Genomic DNA, 16,280 nt, shown 5'->3' on the forward strand with positions numbered 1-16,280 from the left:
GTTTGTCTGTGCCCTGCCCCCAGAGGTGGAGCCTACAGAGGCAGGCAGGCCTCCTTGAGCTGTGGTGGGCTCCACCCAGTTCAAGCTTCCAGGCTGCTTTGTTTACCTAAGCGAGCCTGGGCAATGGCGGGCGCCCCTCCCCCAGCCTCGCTGCCGACTTGCTGTTTGGTCTCTGACTGCTGTGCTAGCAATCAGCGAGACTCCGTGGGCGTAGGACCCTCTGAGCCAGGTGCGGGCTATACTCTCCTGGGGCACCGTTTCCTAAGCCCGTCGGAAAAACATAGTATTCGGGTGGGAGTGGCCCGACTTTCCAGGTGCCGTCTGTCACCCCTGGAAAGGGAACTCCCTGACCCCTTGCGCTTCCCGAGTGAGGCAATGCCTCGCCCCTGCTTCGGCTGGCGCTCGGTGCACTCACCCACTGACCTGCGCCCACTGTCTGGCACTCCCTAGTGAGATGAACACGGTACCTCAGATGGAAATGCAGAAATCCCCCGTCTTCTGCGTCGCTCGCGCTGGGAGCTGTAGACCGGAGCTGTTCCTATTCGGCCATCTTGGCTCCTCCCTCGAGTCTTCAGCTTTATCACAAAATAAGGTAGACACATATGAATTGGATAAAAAAGTGAGGGTATTTAAAAAGAATGCTCCTCAATGAGTCTGTGTGGCTACTGTTAGCAGATTATCAAAAGCAATAATATGGATGGAGAGATTAGAGGGCCTAGAGTGCCCAATGAGGGTTTTATGGAAAGAGTACAACTTGCAGCTGGAAAAGATGGTGCTAGAGAATAATGGCCCCAGCAAGTCTCAGACCTGGAGATGCATATGGAGTTTGGATGGACGGTGTAGGACTGTGAGACTGCCAGTGGGTGGGGCTGGGTGACAGGAGCAGTCTGCAGGTAAAAAGGAATAAGCCGTGTGGGAGCCTGACCTGAGGAAAAGTGATGCTGTAAGCATTTATGTTGCATGTTATGTGTGTAAAGGGCAAGGAAAATTGGGCTAACCCTTAATTATAGCTTTCTTAAAATGGGCCATTCCCTTTTTAAAAAAAACCTAAAAACAGCAACCACTTCCCATTTCTACTTCCACAGAGACAACCTCTTACAACAATATTAACAAGTTCTAGCTGGGCATGGTGGAGTCCATCTGTAGTCCCAGCTACTCGGGAGGCTGAAGAGGGAGGATCACTTGAGCCCAGTAGTTTGAGGCCAGCTTGAGCAACATAGTGAGACCCTGTCTCAAAAAAATAAAAATAAAAATAAAAATAAATGGCCTGTTCTTTTGATATTTACCTGTGTATCTCTAAATAGCATGCTTGTATTGCTACTTCTTGATTTTATCTAGGCATTATCTGTTAACCTCCCACTTTAAAGAGGATTTACCTACCTTTTTTCTCTGCTTCTATCATATAATCATAGTCTTCTCATCCCCCACCCGCAACATAGCTTTATTGTAATTTTAGTTATGACAGTATTCAGTATTTACTTTGTAAGACTTTATAAACACTGTTCAAATTATACCAAGTCATCAACTATTATTTTTCCTTTTCATGTGCAACTTATTTCCCCTAAAATTAATCATTGACTGCTTAGTTTTTTATGTGTATTACAGTCACTGAATATTTGCTTGGTTTTCTGTGTTCGTGTCACTGTGTTAACCCCAGTCTCAAAGTGCTGTCCTTTCAGTCCCATCTTCCTGATAAAGTCTGCTCAGGGCTTTCTCCTGTGCTGCAGCTCACACTCCTGCTTCCATGGTGGTGTTCGGCTGCCATCCTGGGATCTGCCCTTGCCCTCTTCTTGGTGATTCCCTTCCCCTCTCTTCTGTGTCATCTCTGAGATCCTAGAGCTCATGTCTTCTTCCGTAGCTTGCTCTCTCTCCTTGGTACAGCATGTTCTCCAGTGACTTCTTGAGCAAAGGAACATAGGGGGCAAAATATCTGGAGACCTCACATGCATTAAAAGGTTTTTATTCTACCCGAACACTTAATGGTAGTTGGGCTTGGTATTATTTCTAGGTTGGAATTTATTTTCCTTCAGGATTTTGAAGGTTTTGCTTCATTATCTAGTTTCTAGTGTTGTTATTGAGAAGTCTCAAGCCATTTAATTACTTAATCTTATATGTGACCCATTCATTTTTTGTTTGTTTGTTTGTTTGCCTTTACTCTTTGAAGGTCAAAAGAATCTTCTTTGTCTCAGTATTCTGATTTCAATGTTTTGCCTTTGCGTGGTCTATTTACACCCATTGTGCTGGTCACTTGTTGGGTCTTTTTGATTTGGAAACTCATATTCTTCAATTCTGGGATAATCTTGTAAGAGCTGATGATTTTCTTCTATTCATATTCTCTTTTCTATCCTTTTGTAACTCCTGTTTTTTAGCTATTGTATTCTGGAAATGGTTCTCTAACTTTCTTAGCCTTTCTTTCCTGTTTTCTGAGTTTTATATTTTTGTTTTATTTTCTGGGAGATGTTCTAATATTTATTTTTGAACCCTTTTGTTACCAGAAAGGGGTCTGATCCAGACCCCAAGAGAGAGTTCTTGGACCTCGTGCAAGAAGGAATTCAAGGCGAGTTCATAGAATGAAGTGAAAGCAGTTTGTTAAGAAAAAGTAGAGGAATAAGAGAATGATTACTCCGTAGGCAGAGCAGTGGCCTGGGCTGCTCAACTGAGTATACTTATAGTTACTTCTTGATTATATATGCTAAACGAGGGGTTGATTATTCATGAGTTTTCCAGGAATAGGGTGGGCAATTCCAGGCACTGAGGTTTCCTCCCATTTTTAGACCATATAGGGCAACTTCCTGACATGCCCATGGCACTTGTAAACTGTCATGGCACTGGTGGGGGTGCCTTTTAGCATGCTGATACCTTATAATTAGCATATAATGAGCAGTGAGGATGACCAGAGGTCACCATCTTGGTTTTGGTGGGATTTGGCCAGCTTCTTAGTGAAGCTGGGTCAGCAGGGTCTTTGTGACCTGTATCTTGTGCCCACCTCCTGTCCCATCCTGTGACTAAGACTGCCTAACATGAACATGCAGCCCAGTTGGTCTCAGCCTTATTTGACCCAGCCCCTGTTCAAGATGGAGTCACTCTGATTCAAACACCTCTGACACTTTCACTGAATTTTTTTCTGTAATCATATTCTTAATTTCCAAGAAGTCTTTCTTATTCTCTGAATGTTTCTTTTTCAAAAATATCTCATTCTTGTTTCATGGATACAGTATTTTCTCTTATAACTCTGAAGATATTAACAATAATTGATTTCTGCACTGTTGAAATTTTCATCTTTTTATGGTTTCTGTTTTCACTGAGTTACTTTGTTTATAGTTGTTTGTTCTCTATTATCATATTAGAGGCTTTTCTTAGATGGCCATTACTCCTGAGTACTTTCAAGATAAGTCCAGTAAAATGACAAGTGCAAGCTCTGAGAATGTGAGTGGGGCCTGGCTGCTATGACTGTCACAATAATGTGATCTAACTGAACTTTTTTTTTTTATTGGGGAATCCTTAATGTAATTGTCTTTGTGTCTTTCCTTCTGGATTGGTCAGATTTTTCAAGGAAGACTCCTAGTCTTCTGCCTACAGTCCTACCTGTCAGCTTCTGGGAGACAAATGGGAACGAGATCTGAGTTCCCAGCATCTGCTAAGTATACTTTCACTTGGTCTATCTAATCTCAGTAAGATGCCCCCAACAGCAGTGCCTGGTATGTCTTCCAGTCTAGAAATCCATTGTTCTACTCTTTCCAGAGGGTAAATATCCAGACCCTGGGGGTTGAGGAGGAGCTGTTGCTGATGGGGATCTAGATGCTACTTCTAGTTCTCTTCTCCCCCTACCCCAACTCTAGGGTTATCTCCTGCCATCAGTCCCTGAGCATTTCAGCGTAGGAATTCTGAATTGCAAATCAGGCTGGCTCTTCTTTCTGGCTTGGGCTTTAGATTGCTTTTCTTGCATGTGCTGTCATCTGCTTTTCAAGTTTGAAAATGCTGAGTCTATTGTTTCCTCTGCCATTCTACCCTTCAAGAGGGAGTTTTGAAGTACACTCCATCTGTTCCCGCATTCCACAATGGAGTATTTTAAAATACAAGCCTCTCTATACACATTTGTTATGTGTCTCTTATACAACTAGATTATAGGAGGAAAATGAACTTTGAACTTAGTGTTTTGTAATTTGTCTAGATGAAGAGTGGAATGAAATAGATAAGACGAAAGAATAATGTTTTTTGTGTATTTCATAATAAATTGATGTGTTTTTTTAATAGGTTGTAGTTCCAATGCCCTCGTGGTTAATAAGAACCAGAGAATCTGTCACAGATGATCCCCAGAAATTTGCAATGGAATTATCTATAATTTATAAATACTCCCCATTTAAAACTGAAGCAGAATTGATGCAGCAGTTTGATGTGATCTATGGAAAATGTGGTAAGATCATCAAAACTCTGACAATTTGATGGAAGTATTTGTTTTCAGTGTCTTATCAAAGACACTGTACATATGTTTTCATTTTTTTTGTTCTTATAATCTCATGTGGATTCACACTGGGGACAGTCATTTATTTTATCCATATGAGCTTTGTCTTAAGAGCATCCAAACATAAATTACTGTAAATCCCTGACACTGGGAGAAGGATGTGTACTTGCATGAGCTTGGTGGAACTGGGTAAGAAGAGGATGATACAGGCTATGACCACAGGGACGCCACAGTCACTGCACTAGATAGCAAAGTTAGGAGACACTTATTGCATCATTTGAGATAGGGTGATAACAGGTATGTAAGAGAGTTAGCAACTTATAAAATAATGAATTAATGTCTCTGTGGCAAAGAGTTAGCAAAAGCATTGCAGACATTCTTCTCCAGATTAACAGATCTTTTCCCCATTCTTTCCACCTCCACCAATTTTCTGTTCAACATGTCCAATGCACTGTGTCTACTGACACAGTTGATTCAGGATTTAGACACAGCCATTTAGCCCATGTTCTTAGCTACTATGCTATTCTCCCTTGTGTTTAAGAACTACCAAAAAGTATAATTAGTTGTCCTCTTAATTTCTCTAATGATCCTGTTTGACTTTGTATCATAATCAACTGGAAATAATTTGGACTTTTTTTGTTAATCATGCCTTGGAGCAGGGGTCAGCAAATTATGGTATCGGGTCAAATGTGGCCCCATACCTGTTCTTGTAAATAAAGATTTATTGGAACGCAACCACACTCATTCGTATATGTATTCTCCATTGCTGCTTTCATGCTTCAGTGGCAGAGCTGCATTGTGAATAGTTGCAACAGAGACCGTATGGCCTGCAAAGCCTAAAATATTTACTATCTGGCCCTTTACGGAAAAAATTTACCAACACCTGCTGTAGTGTATGAAAACAATATTTCTTATTTGTACAATGTTTAAAAACCCTTCTTTGTTTTTATGTGTGTTAAATTCAGTACTACCAATGAGAGCTTTACCTATAACACAAGCTTGGCTCAGGCTCTTAACATATTTCATAATGCAAATTATGAAAAGAGTGCCAAAGTTTAAAAATCCACATTGAAAGACTTGTAATGAATTGAATAGTGATAAGAGGCACCATACTGTAGAAACTCAGCACTCTTTGGCAGGGAGTGAAACTTGCTATAAGACATATCTTGGCTTAGCCAAAGACTTAGCCAAACATACTATTTATAGCAGACTCAGTTCCATAGATTAAATGATAGCACAATGACTAGCATTTAGTGTATTTAAAATACTGACAAGTCAAACATCTATTTTTCTACCAGGTACTTTGCTGGTTATTTATAACTTGAAGCTTCTGCTTAATGGAGAACCAGAGTTGGATGTTAAAACTGACAAAGAAGATATACTGATGGCTGGAGCTCTGGAGGAGTATGTGTGTGTTTGACAGAGTGTTTTTCAACAATGGTGGTGAGCTAGAGTTAGGAGCCCTGCGTCCTGGCTCCAGGTCTGAGGTCACTGGGCTTTAGCACTGGGACAATTCATCTTACCCTAGTTACCAATGAAGTTGGGCTAGGCCAGTGGTTTCCAAACTTTAAGCCTCAGAGTGCCCTGGGATGTTTCTTGAGAAGTACAGGATCTGGGCCCTCATCTTGACCTACTGAGTCAGAATGTCCAGATATCAAGCCTAGGAATCAGTCTTTTTCAAATGTTCCCCAGATGATTCAGAGGTGCCAGTATGTTTAGGGACCACTGGAATATAAGACTTCTAAAGCTTTCTAATACCTTGACTCCTAATTTGTAGATATTAAAACTGAAAAAAACCTGCAGAGTTTATTATTCATTACAGATCATTAAAAATGGACATCAGGATAGTGTGAAGCAAAAAGGAATATGAACAAGTGGCAATTCAATCATTATTTTCTGCATGAAAAAGTGTGGAGAAAGAATGAAATAGCGACAAAAGCTAGGTTTCTCTAAAATAACATTGTTACTTAAAACTTAGCTTTAAGTAAGCTTTAAGTAAGACTAAAAAACTGCAGCTAGAAGAGATTTTAAAGGTAATTTAATCCAGTGCGATTTATTTTGTATTTCAGTGTTGTACAATAGAAATATAATGAGCGCCACAACGAGGGACATATTTAATCTTAAATTTTCTAGTAGCCATGTTAAGAAAAGTAAAAATAGGTGAAATTAATTTTAATAATGATTTTATTTAATCCAATATATCTAAAATATTGTCATTTAAATTTCAATATGAAAAATATTGATGATATTTTGTATTCTTTTTTTAATACAAAGTCTTTGAATCCAGTGTGTGTTTTGCAACATACAGCCCATATGAATTTGGACTAGTGCCCAGTAGCCACAGGTGGCCAGTAGCTACCATATGTTTTTAGACTAAGCTGTTAAGATCCAAGTAGACATGTCAGGTTACAGAGAACTTCTTTTACTTTTCCCAGTGAGGTGAAACTTAGAAATTTCTTTCCACAGTTAGCAAATAACTATTTGATAACACACTTTTAGATTATCTTCTCTCCTTATTGCTGATGTATGTTTTATCTCATATTCCAACATGTGGAATTCCTAATATACACATAAATGGAGGGATTTTTTTTCTTTTGGAAAAAAATATTCAGCCTAATGGCTGTTCCACAAATGCTGGGAACCCGTGTGCCAGCATTAATATGCCAGTGTCAGAAAGGAGTCCCAGGATTTTCAGCATCTCCATTACTATCTTCCCCTTTTCCTGCTGCCTCTGCCCTTCTAGTTGCCAGCTGGTTCCAAAACCGATATTTCATGCTATTTAAAAGCATTTTGAAACAGTTATCTGTCAGAGTGCCTTGGCATTTCTACACTGGCATTAGAAAACAATACATTATTAGAGAGATAATTTGACAGCTACATCTTTGGAAAGATGTTCTTGCTGTTTCCAGATTGTGTAATGAAGCCAGAGCTTCTCTAGCCATTTAGGCAGTCAATTACAAAATAAAGAAAATGAATCAGACCTAAAACATGTACGCTTTCACTTTGGCACATAGATCACACTGGATTTTCTAATTTGTTTTTCAGCAAAAAATTTTTTTTTAGTTTAATCACAAGAAAAGCCTTTAAAGACAGGGCTAGGATTTTATAAGGAAGAATCACTGTAAAGAGGATTCATAGTTTCTGAACCGAGGATGCTATACATTTCATGGCGTCTGACACGAGTACTGTGATGGTGCCAAGAAGGGATAGCATCACCACCTCCTCGGGGGTAGCAGTGCCTCTGCAGTTTTTTTCTGGAAAAGATTTGCCCTTAATTCCACTTCATTGTTGATTTTGACCTACTGTCTCTCCCCATCACTCCCAAGCTTCCTTTAAACTTAGAACATACTTTTTTCTTTTTTTTTTTTTTTTTTGATGGAGTCTCACCCTGTTGCCCAGGCTGGAGTGCAGTGGTGCCATCTTGGCTCACTGCAACCTCTGCCTCCTGGGTTCAAGCGATTCTCATGCCTCAGCCTCCCAAGTAGCTGGGATTACAGGCATGCGCCACCCTGCCCGGCTAATTTTTTGTATTTTTAGTGGAGACAGGGTTTCACCGTGTGGGCCAGGCTGTCTTGAACTCCTGACTTCAGGTGATCTGCCCCTCTCAGCCTCCCAAAGTGCTGGGATTACAGGCATGAACCACCGCACCTGGCCAACATACATGTATTTTTAACTTGTTAAAAAATGGTACATAGTTTGCCACACAAGGTTATGGATAATGGTGTGGTCCCATGGGTTCTAACATTAACATCCAATTACTCTTCAATAAGAGACTAGAAAAGACATTAATTCTTAGTCCTAAAGGATTAGTTCTGGTCCAAGGTGGGTCTTTTTTCTGAGTCCTCTTTCATTTATGGCTTCTGATATTTGAACCCCTAATCTGGTGCAGTTTATAATATAACACATTTTTTACCATTTCTTTTCCTGGTGATTATTGTATCCCTTTATCTCTACTGGGTAGGATTCTACAGCTGTCCAAAACAATTTTCAAATCTTGAAACTATGTAATTTTCAGGTTTGGTCTTAGATAGTAGAGTCCTGCTGATTCTGAAAATAATTTAATTTTCTGTATAGGAATGTGAGAATTCAAACTTTCAAGCCGTATTGGCCTCAGGGAAGAGGTGTTTTGGCATTATTTATTTCACATAGTTCTTGTGAACATTTGACATCATGGTTTTTTTTTTTTTTGAGACAGAGTTTTGCTCTTGTTGCCCAGGCTGGAGTTCAGTGGTGCAGTCTTGGCTCACTGCAACTTCTGCCTCCTGAGTTCAAGTGATTCTCCCACCCCAGCCTCCCAAGTAGCTGGGATTACAGGCATGTGCCACCACTCCAGGCTAATTGTTTTGTATTTTTAGTAGAGATGGGGTTTCACCATGTTGGTTAGGCTGGTCTTGAACTCCTGACCTCAGGTGATCCACCCACCTCGGCCTTCTGAAGTGCTGGGATTACAGGCGTGAGTCACTGCACCCAGCTTTGACAACAGTTTTAAACATAGGATTCAAAACCTTTTATCATTCTGCTTTGGGCTGAGGCACTAACAGCAGTAACCAGACCAGTGGCAGGGTTTTCTTTCAAGATGACAATCACGTCAAGAGAATTTCAGTAGAAGTGATGTTCAAGCACATGAACAGTGGTGGCCTGTGGTTTGGCATTATCAGTTTAAAGGAGACCTGTTTTCACTTAAATTTAAAAAAAAATTTTTCAAATAGATAGCAGTCATCATAATTTCAGAATGCACATGATACACAAGTCTGCATTTTATGTGTGAAATATTAAATTGAATTTTGAAATTGTGAATATGACTTATGGAGAGTGCCAGGGAATCATACATAGGTTCCAGGGCTATATGCAGAAAGTGAGTTGAATTTGCAGGGTAAAAATTATCTTAAATTTATATGTCGCCGTAAACTTAGGCAGTGTTTCCTGAAAGGGAAGAAGATACAAAAAATAACTTTGTAAAAAATCAAAAGAAAATCAAGAGTTTGAAACAAAGGGTAGGGGTAATGCCAAGAATACTGAACAGTGAAGAAAATGAAAGTGGGCTAATGACAGAAAACAAGATATTTCTTCAGGGCTGGGCTAGGTGTGTTTACTAATTTATGTTGTGGTAATTTTTTGGAATTCTGGACCCAAATCCCATATCTCAAACTTTTGTAGATGTTTTCTTCCATTAAGTTATATTTTTTCTCTTTAAATAGTCCATTTGTGCAAAACAAAATCCTTAGTTAATTCTTTCCCTCTATCTTATTGGTGGCTTTTAGTAAGCTTCATTTACAGTCATACAGATGATTAAAGTTTAGAGTCATTTTCAGAAGTCCTTTATTGAGTGGGTACAGAAGATAACAGGCTAGTGGAGAGTTTTAAAATGAGTCACTGCCCATCATGACCTCCTATGTGACTAGTATGGATTCTCATCTGTGAAATCTACAGGACTGTAATTCTACTTTGGCGTTCCTTACATAGAGATCTTATTTCATTCATAGGCCATAGACCTCTTTATGTGGATACCAGGAGGAATCTTAATTTGGATTTTAAAATTACATGGAAGATATGCCACTGAATTGGATCCAAGCATTACTTTTCTTTTAGACTTTTATTTTAGGTTCAGGGGTACACATGTAGGTTTGTTATGTAGGTAAACTCATGTCACAGAGGTTTGTTTTACAGATTATTTCATCACTCAGGTATTAAGCCCAATAGCCAACAGTTACCTTTTCTACTCCTTTCCCTCCTCCCACACTCCACGCTCAAGACCCTAGTGTCTGTTGTTTCCTTCAGTGTGTCCATGTGTTCTCATTATTTAGCTTGCACTTGTGAGAACCTGCAGTATTTAGTTTTCTGCTCCTGTGTTAGTTTGCTAAAGATAACAGCCTCCGTTTGCTAAAGATAACAGCCTCCAGCTCTATCCATATTCCTGCAAAAGACATGATCTCGTTCTTTTTTATGGCGGCATGGTATTCCATGGTATATGTACCATATTTTCTTTATCCAATCTGTCATTTATGGACATTTAAGTTCCATATCTTTGCTATTGTGATATAGTAAATAGTGCTACAGTGAGCATTTGCATGCATGTGTCTTCATGACAGAATGCTTTATATTACTCTGGGTATATACCCAGTAATGGGGTTCCTGGGTTGAATGGTAGTTCTACTTTTTAGCTTTTTGAGGAATTGCCATACTGCCTTCCACAATGGTTGAACTATTACATTCCCATTAACAGTGTGTAAGTATTCCCTTTTCTCTGCAGCCTCTCCAGCATTTGTAATTTTTCGACATTTTAATAATAGCCATCTGACTGGTGTGAGATGGTAGGTTTTGATTTGCATTTCTCTAATGATCAATGATATTGGGACCTTTTTTTCATGTGCTTGTTGGCTGTATGTATGTCTTCTTTTGAAAAATGTTCATGTCCCTTGCCCATTTTTTAATGGGTTGTTTCTTTTTCTCTTGTAATTTTAAGTTTCTTATAGATACTCGATATTAGACTTTTGTCAGATGCATAGTTTGCAAATACTTTCTCCCATCCTGTAGGTTGTCTGTTTACTTTGTTGATGGTTTCTTTTGCTGTGCAGAAGCTCTTAAGTTTAATTAGATCCCACTTGTCAATTTTTGCTTTTGTTGTAATAGCTTTTGGTATCTTGTCATGAAATCTGTGCCTGTTCGTATGTCCAGGATGGTATTACCTAGGTTGTCTTCCAGGGGTTTTATAGTTTTGGGTTTTACATTTAAATCTTTAATTCATCCTGAGTTAATTTTTGTATGTGGTATAAGGAAGGGGTCCCGCTTCAATCTTCTGCATATGGCTAGCCAGTTATCCTAGCACCATTTATTGAAGAGGGAGTCTTTTCCCATTGCTTCTTTTTGTCAGCTTTGTTGATTATCAGATGCTTGTAGGTGTGCAGCCTTATTCCTGGGCTCTCTATTCTGTTTCATTGATCTATGTGTCTGTTTTTGTACCAGTACCGTGCTGTTTTGGTTACTTTACCCCTTTAGTATAATTTGAAGTTGGGTAATGTGATGCCTCCAGCTTTGTTCTTTTTGCTTAGGATTGCTTTGGCTATTCAGGCTCTTTTTTGGTTCCGTATGAATTTTAAGATAATTTTTTCTAGTTCTGTGAAGAATGTCATTGGTAGTTTGACAGGAATAGCATTGAATCTGTAAATTGCTTTGGGCAGTAAGGTCATTTTAATGATATTGATTCTTCCTATACAGGAACATGCGATGTTTTTCCATTTGTTTGTGTCTTCTCTGATTTATTTGAGCAGTGTTTTGTAATTCTCCTTGTGGAAGTCTTTCACCTCCCTGTTTAGGCATATTTCTAGGTATTTTATTCTTTTTGTGGCGATTGTGAATGAGATTGCCTTCCTGATTTGGCTCTCGGCTTGGCTGTTGTTAATGTATAGGGATATTAGTGACTTCTGTACATTGATTTTGTATCTGCAACTTTGCTGAAGTTGTTTATTAGCCGAAGGAGCTTTTGGGCTGAGACTATGGGGTTTTCTAGATATGGAGTCATGTCGTTTGCAAACACACGTAGTTTGGCTTCCTCTCTTCCTATTTGGATGCCTTTTCTTTCTTTCTCTTGCCTGATTGCCAAGCAATAGTTTTCTTTACTTCTCATATACCTCACTGTCCCTTGTTTGTTTGCCAGGTGGTTCAGCACCTGTTCAAGAGGCATTAATTTTGGGGGCAGAGGATGGAGTGAGAATGAAGGGAGGAGCTTCAATTAGTATTACAAATATTAACTCATTGAAAAATTTTTAAACTTTCATAAATAGGTAAAGCAATGTAAAAATGCATCCTCATTCTCCACCTCAGCTCCCCCAGTCTCTCTTCTACTGTAGAAATTATTTTGCTACTTGGGATTTAAATCTATCTTCTAGATATTTATTATCTGTCACTTTATATTAGATTTAACTTACCCTTTTTAAAATTTTGAAATAATTTGACTTTTCAAAAATTTAAAGATAATACAGAAAATTCCCATGTATCTTTCACCCAGATTTCCCAAATGTTGATATTTTACCAAAATATGAAAAAATTAGAAATTTGAAACATGTCTGGCCCAAGCATTTCAGATAAGGGATGGTCCACCTGTACATCAGTACTTCTCTGTTGATGGGCATTCAGGTTGATTTTAATTTTTCACTTTTGGGAACAATGTCAGTCTTTATACTTAAATTGTTAGACATTTAGACAAGTATTTATTTACTATTGATTCTCAGAAATACTATTACTGGGTTAAGTGGTTGTAATTTTCCTCAATGGTGACATTTTGCAAAACCAAGGTACAATATGATAACCAGGACATGAACCAGGACATGAACCAGGACATGAACACAATCCATCAGGTTTGATAGAAATCTACCAATGCATCACTACAAATATCCCTTATGTTACCCGTTATAATTATACACACCTCCTTCTTTCTCCATCAACTCGACTTAAAAAAATAACTTTAAAAGAGTATATTGGTAGATAATATATATACATATTTTAAGGGTATATGATACATTCGTATAATTTGTAAAGTTAAAATAGAGGTAATTGGGATATTCATCCCCTTAAATATTTCTTTTCTTTATGCTACATTCTAATTATTCTCTTCTAGCTATTTTGAATTGTACCACAGATGATTGTTAACTATAGTTACCCTATTGATCTGTTGAACAGTAGGTCTTATTTCTTCTATTTAACTGTATATTTCATCCCATTAAATCAACCTTTCTTCATCTCCACCCTATTACCTTACCTCTGGTTACTACCAGTCTACTCTCTATTAATGAGATCCACTTTTTAAGCTGCTACATATGAGTGAGAACATGTTATATTAGTCATTCTGTGCTTGGCTTATTTCACTTAACGTAATGACCTCCAATTCCATCCACGTTGCTACAGTGACAGGATTTCATACTTTTTTATGGCTGAATAGTATTCGGTTGTGTATATGTACAACAATTCTTTATGCATTCATCCACTATGGGCACTTAGGTTGATTCCATATTTTGGCTATTTTGAATAGTGCTGCAGTAAACATGGGAATACAGATATCTCTTTGATAGATTCAGTTTCTTTCCAGTAATGGAATTGCTGGATCATATAGTAGTTCTATTTTTAGTTTTTTGAGGAGCCTTCATACTATTCTCCAAAATGGCTGTACTAATTTACATTACTACCAACAGCATCTGAGGGTTCCCCTTTCTCCACATCCTCACCAGTATCCATTATTCCCTGTCTTTTGATAAAAGCCATTTTAATTGGGGTGAGATGATATCTCATTCTGGTTTTGGTTTACATTTCTCTGATGATTAGTGATGTTGAGCATTTTTCCATATATCTTTGGCTATTTGTATGTTGTCTTTTGAGAAATGTCTATTCAGGTCTTTTGCCCATTTTAAAATAAGATTATTTGGTATTTTGCCATTGAGTTGTTTGAGCTTCTTATATGTTCTGGATATTAATCTTCTGTCAGGTGGATAGTTTGCAAATATTTTCTCCTATTCTGCAGGTTGTCTCATCACTTTGTTGACTGTCTTCTTTGCTTTGCAGAAACTTTTTAGCTTGATGTAATGCCATTTGTCTATTTTTGTTTTAATTACCTTTGCTTTTGAGTTCTTACACACACACAGACACATAGACACACACACACACACACACACACAGAGACACAGACACAGACAGACAGACAGACAGACACACACCCCTTTGCCCAGATCAGTTTCCTGGAGAGTTTCCCCAATGTTTTCTAGCTGGCTTTCTAGTAGTTTCATAGTTTTTGGTCTTACATTTAAGTCTTTAATTCATTTTGATTTGATGTTTGTATATGGTGAGAGATAGGGGTCTAGTTTCATTCTTCTGCATATGTATGTTCAGTTTTCCCAGCATCATTTGTTGAAGAAACTGTCCTTTCCCTTTTGCACATTTTTGATGGCTTTGTCAAAAATGAGTTGGCTATAAATGTGTGGATTTATATCTGGGTTGTGTCTTCTTCTGTTCCATTGTTCTGTGTCTGTTTTTATGCCAGTACCATGCTGATTTGGTTACTATAATTTCGTAGTATATTTTGGAGTCATGTAGTGTGATGTTCTTTGTTTTTTTGCTCAGGATTGCTTTGGCTATTCAGTGTCTTCTGTGGTTCCATATAAATTTTAGGATTGTTCTTCTATTTCTGTGAAGAATACCACTGGTATTTTGATATTGTATTGAACGTGTAAATTGCTTTGGGTAGTATTTAATATTCAACAACATTAATTCTTCCAATTCATGAGTGAGGAATATCTTTCCATTATGTTTTGAATTCTCTAGTTTCTTTCATCAGTATTTTATAATTTTCTTTGTATAGATCTTTCACTTCTTTGGTTAAATTGACTTCTAGGTGTTTTATATTCTTTGCAGCTATTATAAATGGGATTGCTTTCTTGATTTCTTTTTTAGATTGTTTGCTGGTGGCATATAGAAATGCTACTAATTGTATGCAGCTTTTGTATTCTGCCACTTTACCGAATTCATTTATCAGTTCTAACAGTTTGCTGGTGGTATCTAGTTTTTTCTAAATATAAGGTCACATCATTCTCAAACAAGGCTAATTTGACTTCTTTCTTTCTGATTTGAATGCACCATATTTCTTTCTCTTGCCTAATTGCTATGGCCAGGACTTTCAGTATTATGAATAAAAGTGGTGACAGTGGGTGTCCCTATCTTATTTCAGATCTTAGAGGAAAGGCTTTCAATTTCTCCTCATTCAGTATAATGTTAACTATGTGTTTATCATACATAGTTTTTATTATTTTGAGGTATATTACTTCTTTACACAGTTTATTAAGGGATTTTATCATAATGGGATGTGGAATTTTATCAAATTGATTTTTCATCATCAGTTGAAATGATCCTATGGTTTTCTCCTTGATTCTGTTAATGTGATGTTTCATGTTTACTTATTTGCATATGTTCAAGCATCCTTCCATCCCTGGGATGAATCTTATTTGATAAAGATGAATGATCTTTTTAATGTGTTGATGAATTCGATTTGCTTGTATTTTGTTGAGGATTTTTACATCTGTGTTCGTCAGTGACATTGGCCTGTAGTTTTCCTTTTTGGTTGTATTTGTCTGGTTTTGGTATCAGGGCAATGCTGGCCTTGTGGAATGAGTTTGAAAGAATTCCTTCCTCTTCAACTTTTTTGAAGAGTTTGAATAGAATTGGTATTAGTTCTTCTTTAAATGTTTGGTACAATTCAGCAGTGAAGACATCAGGTCCTGGGATTTTCTTTGATGGGCACCTTCTTATTACAGGCGTGAGCCACCGCGCCCAGCACTATATTACTTCTCTTAACAGGTTGCTGTAGATATTATTGTTTTTGATAGATTTGTCTTTTGGGTTTCATACTAGCATAATGAGTAGATTGTGCACCACAGTTATAGTATTTTGGGTTTGTTCATGTAGTTAATTTTACCAGTGGATCTTGTATCTCGAAAAGGTTTTTTTTTTTTTTCTTTACCTTAGTATTTTGTTTTTATCAGATTGAAAAAATACCTTTAGCATTTCTTGTAAGATGGGTCTGGTGGTGATGAATTTTGTTTGTCTAGGAAATGCTTTATCTGTCTTTTATATTTGAAGGATAGCTTTGCTGGATGCAGTATTCTTGAATAGCAGCATTTTTTTCAGCACTTTGAAAATATTGTTTCACTGTCTACTGGCCTGTATGGTTTCCATTGAAAAGTATATTGCTAGACAAATTGGAGCTCCTTTACATGTTACTTGCTTCTTTCCTCTTGCTGCTTTTAGGATTCTCTCTTTGCCTTTGACTGTTGAGAGT

The 16,280-nt window shown here is 37.8% G+C and overlaps 1 protein-coding gene across 2 annotated transcripts in view; it reads left to right on the plus strand.

Moving 5' to 3' along the window:
• The window catches only part of MORC1 (MORC family CW-type zinc finger 1), a 175,309-nt gene that overhangs the window by 24,851 nt on the left and 134,178 nt on the right, over positions 1-16,280 (plus strand). For both annotated transcript variants that reach the window (XM_024244907.3, XM_054551550.2), the window contains exons 7-8: positions 4,255-4,414; positions 5,761-5,866. In XM_024244907.3, the coding sequence (XP_024100675.3) occupies positions 4,255-4,414; positions 5,761-5,866 (266 nt within the window). The remainder of the gene's footprint in view (positions 1-4,254; positions 4,415-5,760; positions 5,867-16,280) is intronic.

This window comes from Pongo abelii, chromosome 2, assembly GCF_028885655.2.
Source record: "Pongo abelii isolate AG06213 chromosome 2, NHGRI_mPonAbe1-v2.0_pri, whole genome shotgun sequence".
Taxonomy (NCBI): domain Eukaryota; kingdom Metazoa; phylum Chordata; class Mammalia; order Primates; family Hominidae; genus Pongo; species Pongo abelii.